Source organism: Neopsephotus bourkii, unplaced genomic scaffold, assembly GCF_033783945.1.
Source record: "Neopsephotus bourkii isolate Nb327-2 ecotype Australia unplaced genomic scaffold, CSIRO-AGI_Nbou_v1 NB_1792, whole genome shotgun sequence".
NCBI classification, from domain to species: Eukaryota; Metazoa; Chordata; class Aves; order Psittaciformes; family Psittacidae; genus Neopsephotus; species Neopsephotus bourkii.
Genome location: NW_026902266.1, coordinates 1,229,558 through 1,246,354, shown reverse-complemented (window position 1 = coordinate 1,246,354; position 16,797 = coordinate 1,229,558). Strand labels below are relative to the sequence as shown.

Below are 16,797 nucleotides of genomic sequence, written 5' to 3'. Positions count from 1 at the left end.
CATGTTTCTGATGGCAGCTGCTGTCTTTTATAGGGTAAGTTGTATGCTACATGTGTTGGGCTCATTCAATTTTTACATCCATATTGCTTATACATGGTAGACCCTTATCAGATTTTATATATATGTAGACAGACAATGACAATTTTTTTTTATTTTGGAAAATAAAACTAGAAGCTAATTTTAGATTCTGTTGTTCCAGCTCCATAGCAATTTTTTATGTTGAAAAATCATATAGAAATCAGTTTGATTTAATATGCTAATAGACCTAAAAAATCCATGTATCGGCCAAAAGATTGCCTTCAGTTGCATCTATCAGCAAAACACAATTGCAAAATTTTATACTGCATATGGGTGGTTGGTGAGGGCTCCATCATGGGTCATAAACCCATGCTAATAAAGCAAATGTACAGCAAGTTTTGGCAGTGTTATGGCAAGTTTCAGTATAGAGTATCTTCTGCGGTGCCCTGCAACTTACAAAGTCCAAATACGGATGACTAATTATATCTGTAACAGTAGGGATGAAAAGGAAACTTACAGTAACAACAACCATGGTGCCTTTATTTTCCAGTAGGGCAGTCACCTGGATTCTTGGAAAGTTAAAGGAAAACTTAAAAATTCTTTCCACACATCAGAGGTTCTATTTGGGGTGAATGTTGCATGGGTTTACAGCTTGCCTTACCCTCAGAACTATTTTGTTGCTAGAGGGCATTCAGAGCTACAATTTATAAAACTTTTCTTATTCTTAAAGTCAAGAGAAATTTCAGTAGTTCTTCAGTGTGTGTAGCTGAATCTGGTTCCCTTTTCTTCAGCCAACCCCAGGTATTTATGTCTCTCTCTGGATTTTGAGTCATCAGTCCTGATTAGATAACATATTACCTGTTGGCCTTGCTGAGGAGATTAAAAATGTGAATCAAGCTGAATTTCTGGCTTTTTTTAATAAAACAGAAGCTGTAAGTAATAATATTAGCTTTTCATAGTTATATTTGTAAAGGCACTTGAAAGATGAATGATTGTGGCCCATCTCACTAAGCCAAATGCTGTTCTGGTTTTAACTGTTGTCTTGCAGAGAATGGACATGGGAACAGCAGTGTCTCTTGCTGGGAGGATTTTGAGCAAAGAAAAGTGAACTCAGCTATTAAAAGAGTAAAAGAAGGCAGGCTGGAGAGTAGGACTACAGAAGTCCTGCAGTGGAGTTCTGTTGTAGATGGGGACTGTAGAAAAATGAGAAAAAAAGAAATTTAACAAGAGTCTCAATCAAAGATCATTTTTGTAAATGAAATGCTTGATCAACAAAATCTCAAATTTTACTTCAGGGCTCTATGTGTTTTAAGGAAAAAAATTTAACCCTAAACCACAAAGACAAACCAAACCCCTACCTCTTACATTCAGTCAGGCCAGAAATGTCACTGTGATCTTGACAGTGAAGTACTTTGCATGCCCTTAGGTATCCCATGGGAATTCATCTGTTCCCTTTGGCAAGTTGGAACAAATCCAGTTTGTTCTGTAAATACATATTTCTTCAGTGTAATGATGCACTCTGGTAAATAGAATATTTTTCCACATGATACTAAAAAGAAAAGAAAAGAAAAAAGTATTTGATTCAGGATCGTCCCAATTTTGTTGTTGTTGTTGTTTTTTTCTTTTCTTTCAGTTTAGAATTCATGGTTATTCAGAAGTGTGCCAGAGTCCCCACAACATTCTTCTTCCTATCAAGTATTGTTTGAGTCTTTTCACAGGGTTGGGAGGAGTGGAGAGAACCATTCATTACAGTCAGCTGTGGAGGGAGGGGAAAAAAAGCTTGTTTCTAAATATAATGTAATTAATCCCTCTGCACAGGATGTATTAAACATATGTAATTTGTCTCTGAAGACATCTGTGTGTAAAGAATCAAGATCCAGTACACCCAGCTGGTGGCCTGGTGAATGGCTGCAAGGCAAAACTATATGGAGAATGTAATTTTGTTTCTGATAACCTTGCACTTTGGAGAAAGGGAAGCACAGTCAAACCAGTGCAGAAATTATATCAGATCTTTCTTAGTTGTATAAAGCAAAAAAAGAAAGTGACAAGGCTGTGGAATAGGCCAGAAAATAATTTCTGTTCTATGAAATAGCTGTTACTATGGTGTCTTTCAGCTACAAACTCTGTAATTTCAGCTTCAATGGAGGATGAAAATTGGTGCTAATGGGTAGGAATTATTTTTTTAATCATGAGTGCAGCAAGATAGCCTCAATTACCAAGGAAAATATAGTCTGTCTTCCAACTACTGGTAATTACCACAGGCTTGTGCTCCTCCATTAAGTATCATTCATTTAAAATTGAGTGTATTTCTGCTTTTTCCCTCAACAAATGAGCCAGGGAAAATCAGCTACCCAGTAATTTAATCAAATTGTCCAGTTGGTTATATACTATTAGACAGCATAGATCTCACATATCCACTGTGCTACAGCAGCTAATTTCTTTTCAGTTTTGTCTTAATATCTTAAGCAAACAACTGGAAAAGTATTGGATACAGAAAAAATAATTTTCATAAGAATGATGTTGCCGAGCCATGTCTGGTTTGTGTTCTGGTCTGGTAGCATTTTGTACAGATGAAAGCGTGAAGGCACAGGGTAGTAAGGCTCTGAACAGCAGAGGGGGTCATCGTGTCCAGAGGGAAAGCTGGAGGGTTGTTCCTATGTGCTGTGGATGCTGGAGCAGCTTGCAGCCCAGTCCAAATGCTGGAGTTGCTCTAAAAGATGTTTTTCCACAGCCTCACAAGTGCAAAACTGCCACTCTCCTCCTGGATCTGACCTTGGCATGTCATGCTGATTGGTGCAAGGTCCTGCAGGTTTCTCCTGGGAGAACCGATTAGGGAGTGAGGCTGGCCTTGTAAACAAAGCAAAGTCAAGCTGCATCTGCAACATGAAAGGTCACAGCTCAGTGACTGCACCAAAGTGCCTCCATATGGATTGCAGGTGCATATGGGCAAGTCAGACAAAAAGGACCATCTGAAGAGAGGTGTCTGGATGTACATAGGAACGCTACCAACAGACACGGCTACAGGCTGTCTACAAAGATGTATCAGTAGAGAGCATTGTTATTTAAAAACAACTCTTAAACATGCTTGCTCCCTGTGTTGACTGCTGTTTACAGTTACGTTCAGCACCATGATTGGGGAGCTCAAGTTAATTGCTGTGTTGCTTGACATCTTGTGTAAGATGTGCTACTACTGCATGACCTCAGTCATTTCATGACATACAGTATGGCCCTTTTCTGAGTTCCTTATAAAACAAAGGGACAAAAGCTATTCCCCTTGGAGCAGGGATGATGAACAACAGACTGGATGTTAAGAAAAATTACCTGCTTTCACTTGCATCTCAAGCCTTATAGTGTTTTAGTAACAATGTCAGATTTGCTCTTGGGGAGTGACTGGCACAAAGCCTCGTAAGAAAGGCCAGTTGATTCACTGGATGTGATACCTGCTTGGCAAAGATGATGCAGGATCTAGTACTTCTGCTAATGATTTCATGTACATTGATGATGATATCCAGTATTTTTAGCTGTTCTTTATCTATTTCCTTTATTTCTGTTTCCTTCCTCTATAGAGGAGGTAAAAACATTGGTCCTCATGTCATGGGGGACTCTCATGGGGGTCATATAAAGTCCTTGGTTTTAAAAATTTTTGGTTATATTTTCACACTAAGTAGAACAAGCTGGTCCCTTAGGCACTGTGATTCAAAAAGTTAATAACTTTAAAAAGATTTGTATTCCCCTGATGGATAGGGCAGTAAATCTGGACATTTTTTTTTTTTTTTTTTTTTCAAATTTTTAAAATTTCCTAGCTTAGGTTTCAAAGGTAATGCTATACATTTGTCATGTTTTCCTGACATGGGAGCAATCCAAGGTCCAGAGGTTGCAGACACAATATTCTTTAGACTTCTTTCCTTCCAAGGAGCCTAAAGAGTTTCAGGTTCTTTGAGGATATCCATTTTAAAATAGAAGCAAGTCATTCAGACAGGTTGACTGTACTTGAGAAAAATAAGTGGGTTTGGTTGTTTCCTTGATCATAGTGGCTGTTGAAGGACTGTAATTTATCAAAAGGGAGAAAATGATTGTTGCTGCCCAGAAATCATGTCTGTTTAATGGGACAATAAGTACAAAAACTGAGTTGGGAAAAAGTGGCAGTGGGTATGAAGAAGTAGAGAATTACCAGTACAGTACTTTCTTATCTCCCTTCAGTAGGCATATGTAAGAGAAATGAGAGTGGGTATCCTAGACTTTATGGTATGGTGCAATTAATTTCGAATCTGGCCACAGACAATAAATTTATAAAGTACTAAGGGCAACAGTAAAGTCAGAAATGGCATTATATTAATGATTATTTACCGAAGTGATTTTGACATTACAAATACCACCATAGCACACAAGTTCTGCTTGCTGTAAGAACAATTTTAAATTTCTTCAAATATGTTTCCTAACTTTACTCCATCTTCACAACAAGGCAGAGTAGCTGCTGCCAGTGGATTGTTTAGGCAGGTGTTTGCCTTGGCAATACTGCAGTATTGCAAACTTGACAATCCTAGGCAATGCTGCAACAAAAGTCAATGACTTACCTGTTTTTACAAGGAAATCTTATATTCATTTTCTGAAACTAAGCTGCTATGACTAACTCGTTCCCTAAAATCTCTTCTACGGTGTAACTATACTGTGTAACTTGGGAGCAGAAACACACTAAATAAACACTCTAAACATCTAGTATAATTTACATCTATACTGAAATGCTTTGCAACTAACTACTCTGTACTGAGCAAATTTGTGCTTGATGCAGTTCAGTAGAGGCAAGTTTGGTGATAAGGGCTCAATGTTGGTAAGTCTTTTACATAGTATAGTTCTAAATCAGTACTTACGATGAAAGTAGGAACAGGTGATTGGGAATGCCAAGAATAGCAGTTAGAAATATAATTTTAAAATTAAGGAGATCACCTGTTTTATGAAGTGGGGAAAAAAAAAAAAAGAAGTTTGGTATACAGCAGATCTTGTTCCAAGGTAGTTCTCTTGCATCAGACACTTCATCTTGGATGTAAAACATCTGGTTGCACATGTGCACAAACTGAAAAGGAAATAAATATGTTAAAACCCAAATTAAGTTATTGCCCACTCTTTTTATCACTGAATTTTGACCCTGGCAGCTAGAATGTAAAAAAAAGTTAGATATGGTTTCAGGACATTCTAATTATAGAATTACAAGAATTTGGTCTTGCTTGAGCAGAGGTTTTGGTCCAGATGATCTTTAGAAGTCACTTCCACCCTCAACCATTCTGTGATAAAGTTAGACATTTTTTCCAACTGTGTAAGCGAACATGTATCCTGATGGATCCCTGTTCCCTCTGGAGATGAGTAAGTAAACAATATACATTTTAACCGAAGAAGGATATTTGATAGCTACCTATCAGGGGTTGCCAAAAATATTTCCAGTGAACCACTTTTTGAGTGAGATTTGTCTTTTAGCATAGTAAGTTCAGTGGAAAAAACCCTTCCTTAAAATACCTCAGAAAACAGTATGAAAGAAAGAGTTTGAGGATTGGGAATGTAATCATCTTGGTGTTTCAACAAGGGAAGTTTTTCCAGTTCATCATGCTGTGACGTTTTCAGTTAATTTTTTAATGGCCCCGTTCCTAATCTTTTTCATTGCTTCCTGTGTTGTTTTCTTAGAAAGAGTGCTGCCACTTCCTTCCTGTAATCCTGCATGAAGTGTGGATGGGGTGGGCAGAGGCTCTTTGCTGGGAAAGATGGCTGGATCCTGAGAACCCCGCTCTGGGTGGGAGAGAAATCAGAAAGCAGAGGAAAGCAAGCTGCGAGGAGGAGTATTTTGCTAGAATGTGGACTTTGTTATGATTCAATTGCATTAACATCCAATTAATGTTAACAAAAATGTGAGATGTCAAACCCAGCTAATGGATTGGGTTCCATGCGTTAATCCACAAGGAGCTTATTTCTTCTTCCCCCTTTTTTTTTTCTTGATGATTGCATGGCAAATGCATTTCTTTTAAGTAACTGTCTCTGGTTTCCATGGGGATTGTCCTTTTGTTTGTTAGAAGTATTATTAAGAATCTTTCATGTTATTTGAATTACTGCTAAAAGCTAGTATTTCAAAACTAGCTCACTTGTTGATGCCTGCATCAATGCTTTGTGTCAGGCAGTGAAATCCAAGGAGAGTACAACTTGAAAGAGAAACAGAAGTATTTTTTGCTGCTTTGAATCAGACTAATGTATTCTGATAACATTTCATGCTCAGAGAATGTTACTCCTTGCAGATACAGGGAAGGTGAAACACTACAAAGGTTAGAAGCATGCTTGTGCTTGGACCTTTTTATTTACTTTCTTGGTGTACTACGCAACTTCATGTACTGTATAGCTGCTTATCTGTGATACCTCTCAATTAACAGTAGGGCATGACTGGAAACAACCGTCTTTTCAAATCTGAATACAGTGGAATTGGTGTACAGTACATGAAGATTTTATTGAATGTTGATAGTTGCAGTAATAGAAGAGGATAAAATGAACTCTGTTTAACCTTGTTCGTCAGGCTTTAAACACTGAAAGAGCTGCTTCTTGTGCAGTGGTTACCTTTTCCTATTCCTCTCTTTTAGTCTGAGAATTTGAGAAGGCACAGAGAAGTTGCATACTTGCCTCCTGCTCACTTAGTCTGTGTGCTGGTAAGTTTGTCAACCAGCATCAGGCATAGTAAGCATTTTATGTACACATAAACGTTCATTCTCTGAGAAGACCAAAAAAATGCCTTTCCTTTATAAATGAAAACACTTCATCTTTTTTAGAATTCTGTACAACGAATATGGGATATGCTTTGTCTCATGTGATGGATTATAAGCGACACTCCTTTCCTGGGCAGTAGTGACTTCAAGGAAACAGCAAGATGCTACGTTTTCCAGCTGCTTGTTCACTCCAGCTTTTCCTGGGTGCCTCCAGCTAACCAGCACAATCCTGTTACGAAGTTTGAATCCAAGGTTATGTAGCCCTAGAGCAGTTATCAAGCAGAAATATCTCAGAAACTAACTCATGGTAGAAAATGACAGTTTTGCCCACTGTAGGAGTGTGCAACAGCCTCTGGTACAGTTTTAAGTCAAGGAGAATACTGGTGTTAGACTAGCGCCTTTCACAGGATCAACAGTGAATGACTAATACGTACAGAACAGAAAAGTGCCTCTCCTCTAGACATTGTGAAAAGGTTCAGAGTGCAATTTGCATAATGCTTGTTGAATTACCTTGTTGCCTGGAATGTTGTTATCCTTTTCCATGGAAAGGAGTTGCTCGGGAGAGGTGAGAAGCAACAAAATGAGAAATGCATGCAGTTTGGTTCTGAAGCTTCTCAATATTTAATGCTGTGCAAGTTCCTGGTGTAATTTTTTTTCTCTGAGTAGGTGGCTTTGAGACGCATGGAGGGAAATACTTGCTTTGAAGGCATCAGCAGAACGATTTACCAATCTATATTGAAGCTGATCTGGTTCATCAAGTTACTCATAGTTGCAAGTAGAGAAGTAGTGTTTCACTGGGAGATACTCACTCACTAATTTTCAAGTGGACAGTTCTCTCCGCTAATCCGTTCTTTCCCTTTCAGGCTCTGACTTTATTGTGTCTGTCTAAGCAATTCTTCCTCATCTTAGAACTAGTGTTTCTATTTTACACTTTATTCTTTCCAGTTCTATTTAGGATTAGTCAGCATCAGGGCTAATTTAATTTCCTTGTGACTCTGATGTACAAATGACAATATGATGTAATTTGCAGAAGTAATTCAACAGTTGAAAATCTGTAGTCTTGAATGAAACTCCTCTGTAGAACCCTGAAGAATAGCTCAGGAGTTCTCTAGCAGCTTCTGAAGTATTAATGAAAAACCCTCTTATTTCTTTAATTTTTCCATTCTGCATTTATATTCATTCTAATGGAGGTGAAACTTGCTTTGGGAGTAGGGTTACAAAATCAGTGCAATTCAAACCAGATGAAAGATTCAAGTTAAAAACCAAACCATCCAACCAAACAAACCCTCAACCCAGCTCCTCCCCTATTCCAGGGCATTGTAATAACGTATGTGAGAAGTATTTCTTTAATAACTGAAGAGTCAGAGACATTGTTGAAAGCAAGTGGTTTGGTTGACTGAATATCTCCTAGCAACTTAGGAAGCTTTAAATACAACTGATTAAATACTGCGTGTGAAATACATTGTCAAGCTCAAAGCACCTGCCAAAACCAGATGATGATTCCGTTCTTTAAAACACATCAGATAGTAAATACGTAACTCAATATTTTGTCAGCTACCAAAAAGAAATTTGCATAAGACACAACACAGTATATAGAAAATTTAATTCCAAATTCATGAACTGCAGACTGAAATAGCATGTCTGTGAGGTGGATTTTGGAAGTTAATGCTGCATGCTTCTATTCAAGTGGCGCACTGTTTTATCAAGAAGCTAAGCTTGACTTTCTGGTATTTCTTAGTACTTGCCATTTGGTATACATGTCAGCCATGTGAACAAGAATATGACCTTGCTGGCATTTTATGTGGGGTTTTTTATTGGTTAGAGGAAAAATCAAGCCAAAAAAATGGTAGTGTCAACAGAGAGAAGTAGGGGGGACTGCAGCTGCTTTTACATACCTCAGTCAGCAGCTTAAGATGCTGTTTTCTCTCACTGTGTATATTTGACTTTTCTCTGTACTTCTACTTCATAGTCAGCCATTCACCCTATTTGAAACAAATGTGTAGTGCTTGAATATCCAGAATTGAATTGCCTTCCGTGTTTACTTTTGTGAAGTTATGTGCATTAAGGCTCTTTGTCATTTTTTTGCCTGCCCCATTTGTTTAGTTGTAGGTCATTATGTACATATAAAAACTCTTGGATGTGGTTTCACACAGGCCTGTCTGTGTGACTGAAGTGGCCAGTGGAAAAAGCAAGCTGCTGTGATGCACTTACAGAGCACAGAGACAAACAGAATAATTTATATTTCAATTATCTTTACATGCACTTGCAGTGTATTTTTATCTTTTAAAAAGAATTATGCACTACTTAGTAAAATATGAAAACTTTAGCAAATTTATATATTTGAATATTCAGGATGGCTCATTTAATGCTGGAGTTAACATAAGCACCTAAAAGCATGGTTTGGATATCCTATTTAAGGATATTCCTCTGAAATTCCCTAATTCATTCATCAGTAGAAGATGGGAAGAGATAGCTGGACAATAATTGTTTTCAGTTATTTGAATTATAAAGCCACTAGTCATTACACACTGTTTAGTTTGAGCAGTGTGATGGTTCAAATCAGTGACTCATGGCAAACTCCAGACAAGTATTTTTGTTTGCAGTACTAGGGAACATTCAGAACTGTGAAAATTATTGTTGGGTTGGGGGGTGGAAGGGGGTGGTTGGTTGCTTATTTGTTTGGGTTGGAACTAGATGAACTTAAGGTCCTTTCCAAATCTAAGTATTCCATGATTTTTATTTTTGCTTTATCTTTCCTGTCTCTACTCACAGGTAACATCATGGTGCTGTGGTCAACTTGCAGAACATCAGTACTCAAGTCTGTAACAAACAGACTCATTAAGAATTTGGCCTGCTCGGGGATCTGTGCCAGCCTAGTCTGTGTGCCTTTTGACATTGCTCTTAGTGCCAGTCCACACTGCTGCTGGTGGATCTATACGATGCTCTTCTGCAGAATTGCCAAGTTTCTGCACAAAGTCTTCTGCTCAGTGACCATCCTTAGTTTTCCAGCCATTGCTCTTGACAGGTAAGAGAGAAAATTTGCCAGGATCCTTGATTTTTCTTTCTTATTTCTCCCTTTGAAACCCTTTTATATCTTTCATATTGATCTTTGAGTGCTTTTCTCACTGTGTGCAGCTTCTTTCTAGAACATATTGGCATAGTTTTCTCTGTAACATGAGCACCCTTTATTTTTCAGTTTACTGTGATATCTCTGACCAATTATAAAGGACTTTGAGTCTATAGATTTGTCTTCAGAGAAGTTTTTATCCTTTCTTTCTTGTTGATAATTTTTGTTCAGTAATGGAACTGGAAATCAGACAACTTCAGACTATACGTAAGGAGCATTTTTAACTGTGGAAGTTGAAAGCCATTGCCTGTTAATTTACCAATGCCTGAGGTAGATTGTCTATCTATTTCAAATTTCAAATATAGATTTATTTAAAAAATCTCCCAGTATTAATACAATCAGAATTAATTCTGAGTGGTTTTGTATCTAGAAGATCAGTCTAAATCAAAAGTGGCCCTTTGGATTGTCTTAAGTTTTTGGATTCAGTTCAGTTTGCTTATTATTATTAGCAGTCACTTATTACACCTAAATGAACAGCTCTATCATCTTCTCAGTGACACTAAGTAAGACATTTTTAAGGAAAGGTAGATACTGGTTTAATACCGTTTACATTACTGAACCAGTGCATTTATACATGTTAGATAAAATTATTGTTAGTCTGTTACTGTGTCTCACCACAGGATACATTAGCTCTACCAAACTAAACTCTATATTTAATAAAGTGGTATGTCTCTTACTTGAATGTTAATGCCTTGATAAATGCAGTATCACTCTCTGTAATGCATACCAGTGTTGGCACTGGAATAGCGTATCATTTGCCCTTCACCAGTAAAACTTGCAATCTTACTCACAAAAAGCACAAACTGCTTCTGCTTATAATGGTAAGTGTAAAAGGGTAGGTTTGTCATGAAAATTCTGCGAGCTTAAAAGTCTACAGTAGTAAGCAAGCAATGAAGCAGTGTCTAAAATCTAAAGTGCATGTTATAATGCACACAGAATGTTCAGTGTTTCACTGATCTTTTGCCATACAGAGCTTCTGCAGAACAAAACTTCCAGTAGAGGGGTACGTGTAATTTGTGACTGACAGCTTTTTCCAAATATCCAGAGAAAAAAAAACCTATCATAAAGCAGGTTTTCAAATGAACTATGAGTATGACCTATCAATGCAACATACCTATGCCTCTGTCATGTTTTCTGAGATTTTATGCTGTGTGCAATATACTGTCCAGTTTATAAGTAAATAATGAAAGCTTCAAACTAATGTTCAAATGCATCAGCTGAAGTGATACAGTTCCACTTACTGAAAGAATCATTTGCCACCATAATGTGATCCTGAAGTTTGACTATTCACTTTTTTTTTTTTTTTTTTTCACAGACAGCCCTGCAAAGGCATTCTCTTTCTTTGTTCTTTGTTTTTTCCTCATAAGCAGGTAGTTAGTTGGCAACCCAGTTAGGGTTTTGGGGCATTTTGCTCAGACAGCTCCTGAGAAGCTTCTCCTAAGCATTATGTTCGTTACAGATTTCACCTTTTGCATTGAATCAGTTGTAATTCTATTTTATTTTGGTTTTTGACAGGTACTACTCTGTTTTATACCCTCTGGAACGAAAAATATCTGATGCAAAATCTCGAGACCTGGTTATCTATATCTGGGCCCATGCAATAGTGGCCAGCATTCCAGTATTTGCTGTAACCAACGTGTCTGATATTTATGCCATGTCTACCTGTTCTGAATCTTGGAGTTACTCCCTTGGCCACCTGATATATGTCATCATCTATAACATCACCACAGTGATTGTACCAGTGGGTGTGGTATTTCTCTTTATGATTCTTATTCGCAGGGCACTGAGTGCCAGCCAGAAGAAAAAAGTCATCATAGCTGCATTAAGGACCCCTCAGAATACAATTTCTATACCTTATGCCTCCCAGCGAGAAGCTGAGCTTCATGCCATGCTGCTTTCCATGGTTATGATATTTATTTTCTGCAGTGTCCCCTATGTAACTTTGGTGATTTACCGCACCATACTCAATATTTCAGATATTTCAGTCTTCTTGTTCCTCACTGCCATCTGGTTGCCCAAGGTCTCTTTGCTGGCCAATCCTTTGTTATTTTTAACTGTGAACAAATCAGTACGAAAGTGCTTAGTGGGGACACTAGTACAGCTGCACCAAAGGTATAGCAGGAGAAATATTGTCAGCTCAGGTGGTTTTGCAGATGCTAATCTGGAGCCCAGTGTCCGTTCAGGAAGCCAACTTCTGGAAATGTTTCATATTGGGCAACAACAAATCTTCAAGCCAACAGAAGATGAGGAGAAAGAGACCAAATCTGTTGGTGCTGGTGACTTGGAACAGAAGGAAATCCCTACCACGAGTTTAGAGGTAGGAGAGACTTTGATTCACAAATTTCTACCACAGACAATTGCAGACTCTACAGCTCAGGTGGCGCCAGCTGTGGCCACAGAAGCTGATATGGTAAATGACAAGTATTCCATGCAGTTTGGTTTTGGACCCTTTGAGCTGCCTCCCCAGTGGCTCTCAGAAAACCGAAACAGTAAGAAGCGACTCCTGCCTCCTTTGGGGAATACTCCTGAAGAGCTAATCCAGACAAAACAGCCTAAATGTAAAGCAGAAAGAAAAATCAGCAGAAACAATAAAGTCAGTATCTTTCCCAAGGTGGATTCTTAGTAAGAGCAGGAGCTTTACGTAACAGAGGAAGGTCACCTTCTGTTGTATGTGTGATCCCATGGATCTTTGTTATGCTGAAATTTGTTACAGGCTGATTTTTGGTTTGTGCCAAATATAATTTAAACAAACAAAGGTAAAAAAACATACAAGTGTTCCTTATTAATATGTTTTCATGAAAATAATATATCAAGAGATGGTGGTTCTTAGTTTTATCTGTGAAAACCCTACAATGATACCTGCCTGATTAACTTTCAAAAAGTACATATGGCTTTGGGAATGCTTTGTATGGTTGAAAAATGAAAATAGTGGCAGTTTGCTGGGAAGCCTCATATTGTATTAAAATGGACTGTGTCAAAATAATTTCATAGGAAAGGCTGTAAGGAGCAGAAGACAGATGCAAAATGGGCAAGTCCTAACCTGCTGTAAATAGACAAAGCAAGGTTCTGCACATCTCATCAATGAAGCAAGATGCACTATTAAGTATATCTGTTTTCTATTAAGCCCATTTCTTAAATCAGTGTTAAAATTCCCATGACTTTTTGCACAAATTAGTTACCAAGTATCTGTCTGCACTCTTTTTTTGGCCCAAAAAAAACCTTCCACACAGCCAAAAATACCCAAATAATCATACGTGTCAAACCTGAGATTTTTTTTTTTAATTTATTTTTTTTTTAGAAAAGAATATAGTCTTGTAGTTTTAAGTAAAAACTGGATTGGAGACCATGCAGGACAAAATCCTGACTCCAGTAAACAAATATGCATGTGCCAAGGGCATAAATAAAACACTTTGATCCTGTGATAAAGGACATATACAAATGTCCCAACAGTGTAATGTATGTATTGTGTAAGTGACCAAACTGTCAGCCTTCATGTAGACTCATCTGCTGGTGCACTCTGCTGTTTTCTTACAGGAAGGCTAGTAATGAAAGAAACAGGTCAGAAGTGCTAGTAGCCTTGTACTGAACTGCTGAGTGAGGAAGCTGATATCAGACCCCAAAAGGCAAGGCTTATTAATGTTGTTGCTCACCACTGTCAGAGGCAAGGAGATTTTTCTTCTATATCCACAGATATAGATACCAACCCCACTTGTCTCACAGTACAGATCACCCAGAGTATTAAAAAGAGACTTTCAAACCTGGTTCCCAATTCCTGAGTCGGAGTCATGCCATTGGCACACCAGCTTTCTAGGAGAGTTCAGGCATTGTATTGTAGCTTGTCCCCCATCATCACAGGCATATTGTCTTGTTTATGCTGAATGTGAATTTTAAACTGTATCAGTCTGCTAATAGATGACCTGAAATTGTTGTATCCCTGGCATTTTAACCCTTGTTCAGTTGCGAGTAGTCTTTCCTTCTTCTCTGCGTTCACTGTTGTGTCTCCCAGTAGTTTCTTAAAAGCACAATCTAGTAATGTCCTTGTGGTTATGCTGTAATGTAGCCCCTTGGTGCATGCCGACCCTTTATCTGTAGTTACCGTCTGTTTATGAAAGTAGTTTTCTTTAAAGCATACTTTTAAAAGGACAAAGTGAAAAATCTTGCCAAGTTCACAGTAACTTACTAAATCCAACCTGTCATTGTTAAAAGTGAGAAAAAATTCTGCTGAAGCAGGATTTAGAGAACTACCTGTTCTTCCTTTGGTTTGAAGAAAGTCAGCAGCTTCTGATGTCTCCAAGGTGGTGGATTTCTACAAGGTATTAAAAGCAAAAGTTTTAATAAAATTGTATTTAAAGAAAAAATCTATAAATTACTGTGTAAATGATGTTTTTCCTCAATTTCCTCTTGTTTTCAGTGCACTTCACTTCTTGCTAGTTTAAGAAGTTCTCAGCTTGGGAGTGAGGAGCAGTCTTCAGTGGGCCCAGATGGGTGGTGGGCATCCCAGCTGCCCTTCTTCTTAGATGCAGAGATGAGAGGGCAGACACAGCTTGCCTGAAATCAGGCAGAAGAAATATTCAAGGAAAAGGTGTTCCTTCTGTGGCGAAGGTAGAGAAAGTACCGTAGCAGACATATTTTAAGTGTTAAAAAACTATTTAATGGAGTGTTTGTTCTGCCAAAGTATAGTGAAAGAACAGATGCCATTCAAAAAAAAAAAAAATCCCCAAAACCTCAAAAGTAGAGTAGGAGTTGTCAGATCTGAACTCCTTTGAAGAAAGCAAACTTAGTTTTCTCTTTTTCAACTCTCAGTGGTGAATGAGAAATGCCAGTGATAAATTCAGAGTGAAACAGCATAGAAGTTACCTTTATCCTCTCTGGAAAGCAAGGAGTTTGTGGTGGTTTTTGACTGCTGAGCCAGAAATACCTTTTTCTCTCAAAGAAGACATGTAAAAAAGTCATGTTTTTTTCGTGGGGTTTTTTTTTGGTTAGTTGGTTTTCTTGGGTGGGTTTTTTTTTTTTATTTTTATTTTTTTATTTTTAGCAAATTGTATCTGAAGACATCGAAACCTTTCAAAATAAACTAAAGTGGTTTTCCATGCCTGAAAAACTATTCGGGAATACTTTTAGTCCCTCTTTCAACAGTTTATCCATATGAATGTTAAAGGGAAGTAGAAAACAAAAACAAAACCACAAAAGCACATCTTTGCATAAAAAAAGAAGGCTGTGTAAAATTAGTAATAAATCCTCTGTGCTAGAATTCTCATAGAAGACAGTAATTCAGGAGACTTTTTCTGCAAGATGGAATATTTGACTTGTAGAGCTTGATTTATTTTTTTTTAACTTCATCCAAGACAGTGGCAAATCGAAGCATTACTACTGTCTGTTGGCTTCTTGTTCTAATGATTTATACTGGCAAAATGTTCTCCAGCATCCAATATGAAAACAATCGAAACAAAATTGTTTTCTTCTTTATCATCACATTAAAGATAAGCAAAAGTCAGTTACCATAAAAGCTGGTCAGAGGAACTCTCTAAGACTCAATCTGGAGTTTTGGAAAGCAGGAGTTCTTTATTGCAGTGATGGGCTCGCACACAAATAGTTTCACAAAGGTGAGAGCACCCAATACTTGCTGGCAGCAACTATATATTTAGCATACTCATGCATATTCATAGCTTTTCCAGGAACTATTTATAGTATTTGCATTCTAATTATGCATGTGCTTTCTTGCTGAGGGGGGGTCACTGGTGGTCACCGATAGTCTTTCTCACCGTGTTACTGTATGACCTCACTGCTTGCTCATGCTCGCAAGGTCCTAGTGCTGAGTTAGCAATTGGTATGTCCTTGCTTCTGTTCTGTTCCAGTCTTGCTCCACATTGAGTGCTACTCTGATATCTTGAAGGCTGGCATCCGTGGTCTTATTTATTATCTCCTAAGTTGTTATCAGTCCCATGATGTTCCTTTCCCCATCAGGCAAATGTTCCTTTCTCTCTACGTGTTAGCAAGTTAGAACAGTTTGTTGTATTTTACTATGTTAAAGCCACACATGCTTTTGTTAGTTTAAACCTATGATTTAAGCCTACAGTGGGAATTGAAGAAATGAAAGAATGGGGTAGTCTGGCCTATTCAAATAAGTTTGCACAGGTTAAGTCTGACTACTGGAGAATAAATTTGGAGAAATAAAAGTTAAACTTCTTGGAAGTTTTACCATTAACTCTGGACTTAGCATTTTGGTTTACCCTTTTTTCCTCAGCTGAGAGGTGACTATGCTGTATCACTGTTACAGATGGAGCACAACTGGAAAAGCTGGAATATGGCTCAAAATTCCTGGCTTTTTGCTGTTGACTTCTGAAACTCCAATAAAAGGATACTAATACATAATCTATTTGTTCTTTGCAAGAATAGGTTCTGTTTATTCCCCTAACATTTAGGGGAATTAATATAACAAAAATTAGCTGTACTTGTCCTGACCCAAGTATTAGAACTATGTTACAGTCTGCTTTAAAAATGTTGCCTGTGGTAAACAAAAGCTACTTCAGGTGAATATGCAAAGTATTAAAAATATCAAAGACAAATAACTAATATGCATTAAACGAAGTCTTAATAATTTGCCCTCCAAACTCTGTGAGCCAATGGAAGTGTTTTGGGTACCTGTTTGTGTTTTAAAACACTTCAACAGAGGTGTATGAAGATAAGCAGTAGTAACAGAACAAGTTCCCTATATTTCTGCCCCCTGCCTCATTTGTGTTTCTTCACTGAATTACGGAGAAAAGGATAAATGGATTCTGTTACTATGGTGACTGTGTTGTAACTATCAAGTCAGCTGGTCTAAATGTGTCTTCATCACGTTGTAACCTGTCTTTCAGGATAAAAAGCACATCTTGGAGTGCTTTTCTTGCTGTGCCCTTCAGAGAGACAAAATTTTCT

General features: G+C 37.8%; 1 protein-coding gene across 2 annotated transcripts in view; it reads left to right on the top strand.

Annotated features, from left to right (window-relative positions):
- Window positions 1-14,237, top strand: part of GPR176 (G protein-coupled receptor 176) — a 39,441-nt gene extending 25,204 nt beyond the window's left edge. The window contains exons 1-3 of one of the 2 annotated variants that reach the window (XM_061380158.1): window positions 7,166-7,317; window positions 9,525-9,777; window positions 11,395-14,237. In XM_061380158.1, the coding sequence (XP_061236142.1) occupies window positions 9,533-9,777; window positions 11,395-12,502 (1,353 nt within the window). In that variant the 5' untranslated portion in view covers window positions 7,166-7,317; window positions 9,525-9,532 and the 3' untranslated portion in view covers window positions 12,503-14,237. Of the gene's footprint in view, window positions 1-7,165; window positions 7,318-9,524; window positions 9,778-11,394 lie in introns of those variants that run through there. The other variant, XM_061380157.1, reaches the window with a different exon arrangement.
- The last annotated feature ends 2,560 nt before the right edge of the window (window positions 14,238-16,797 follow it).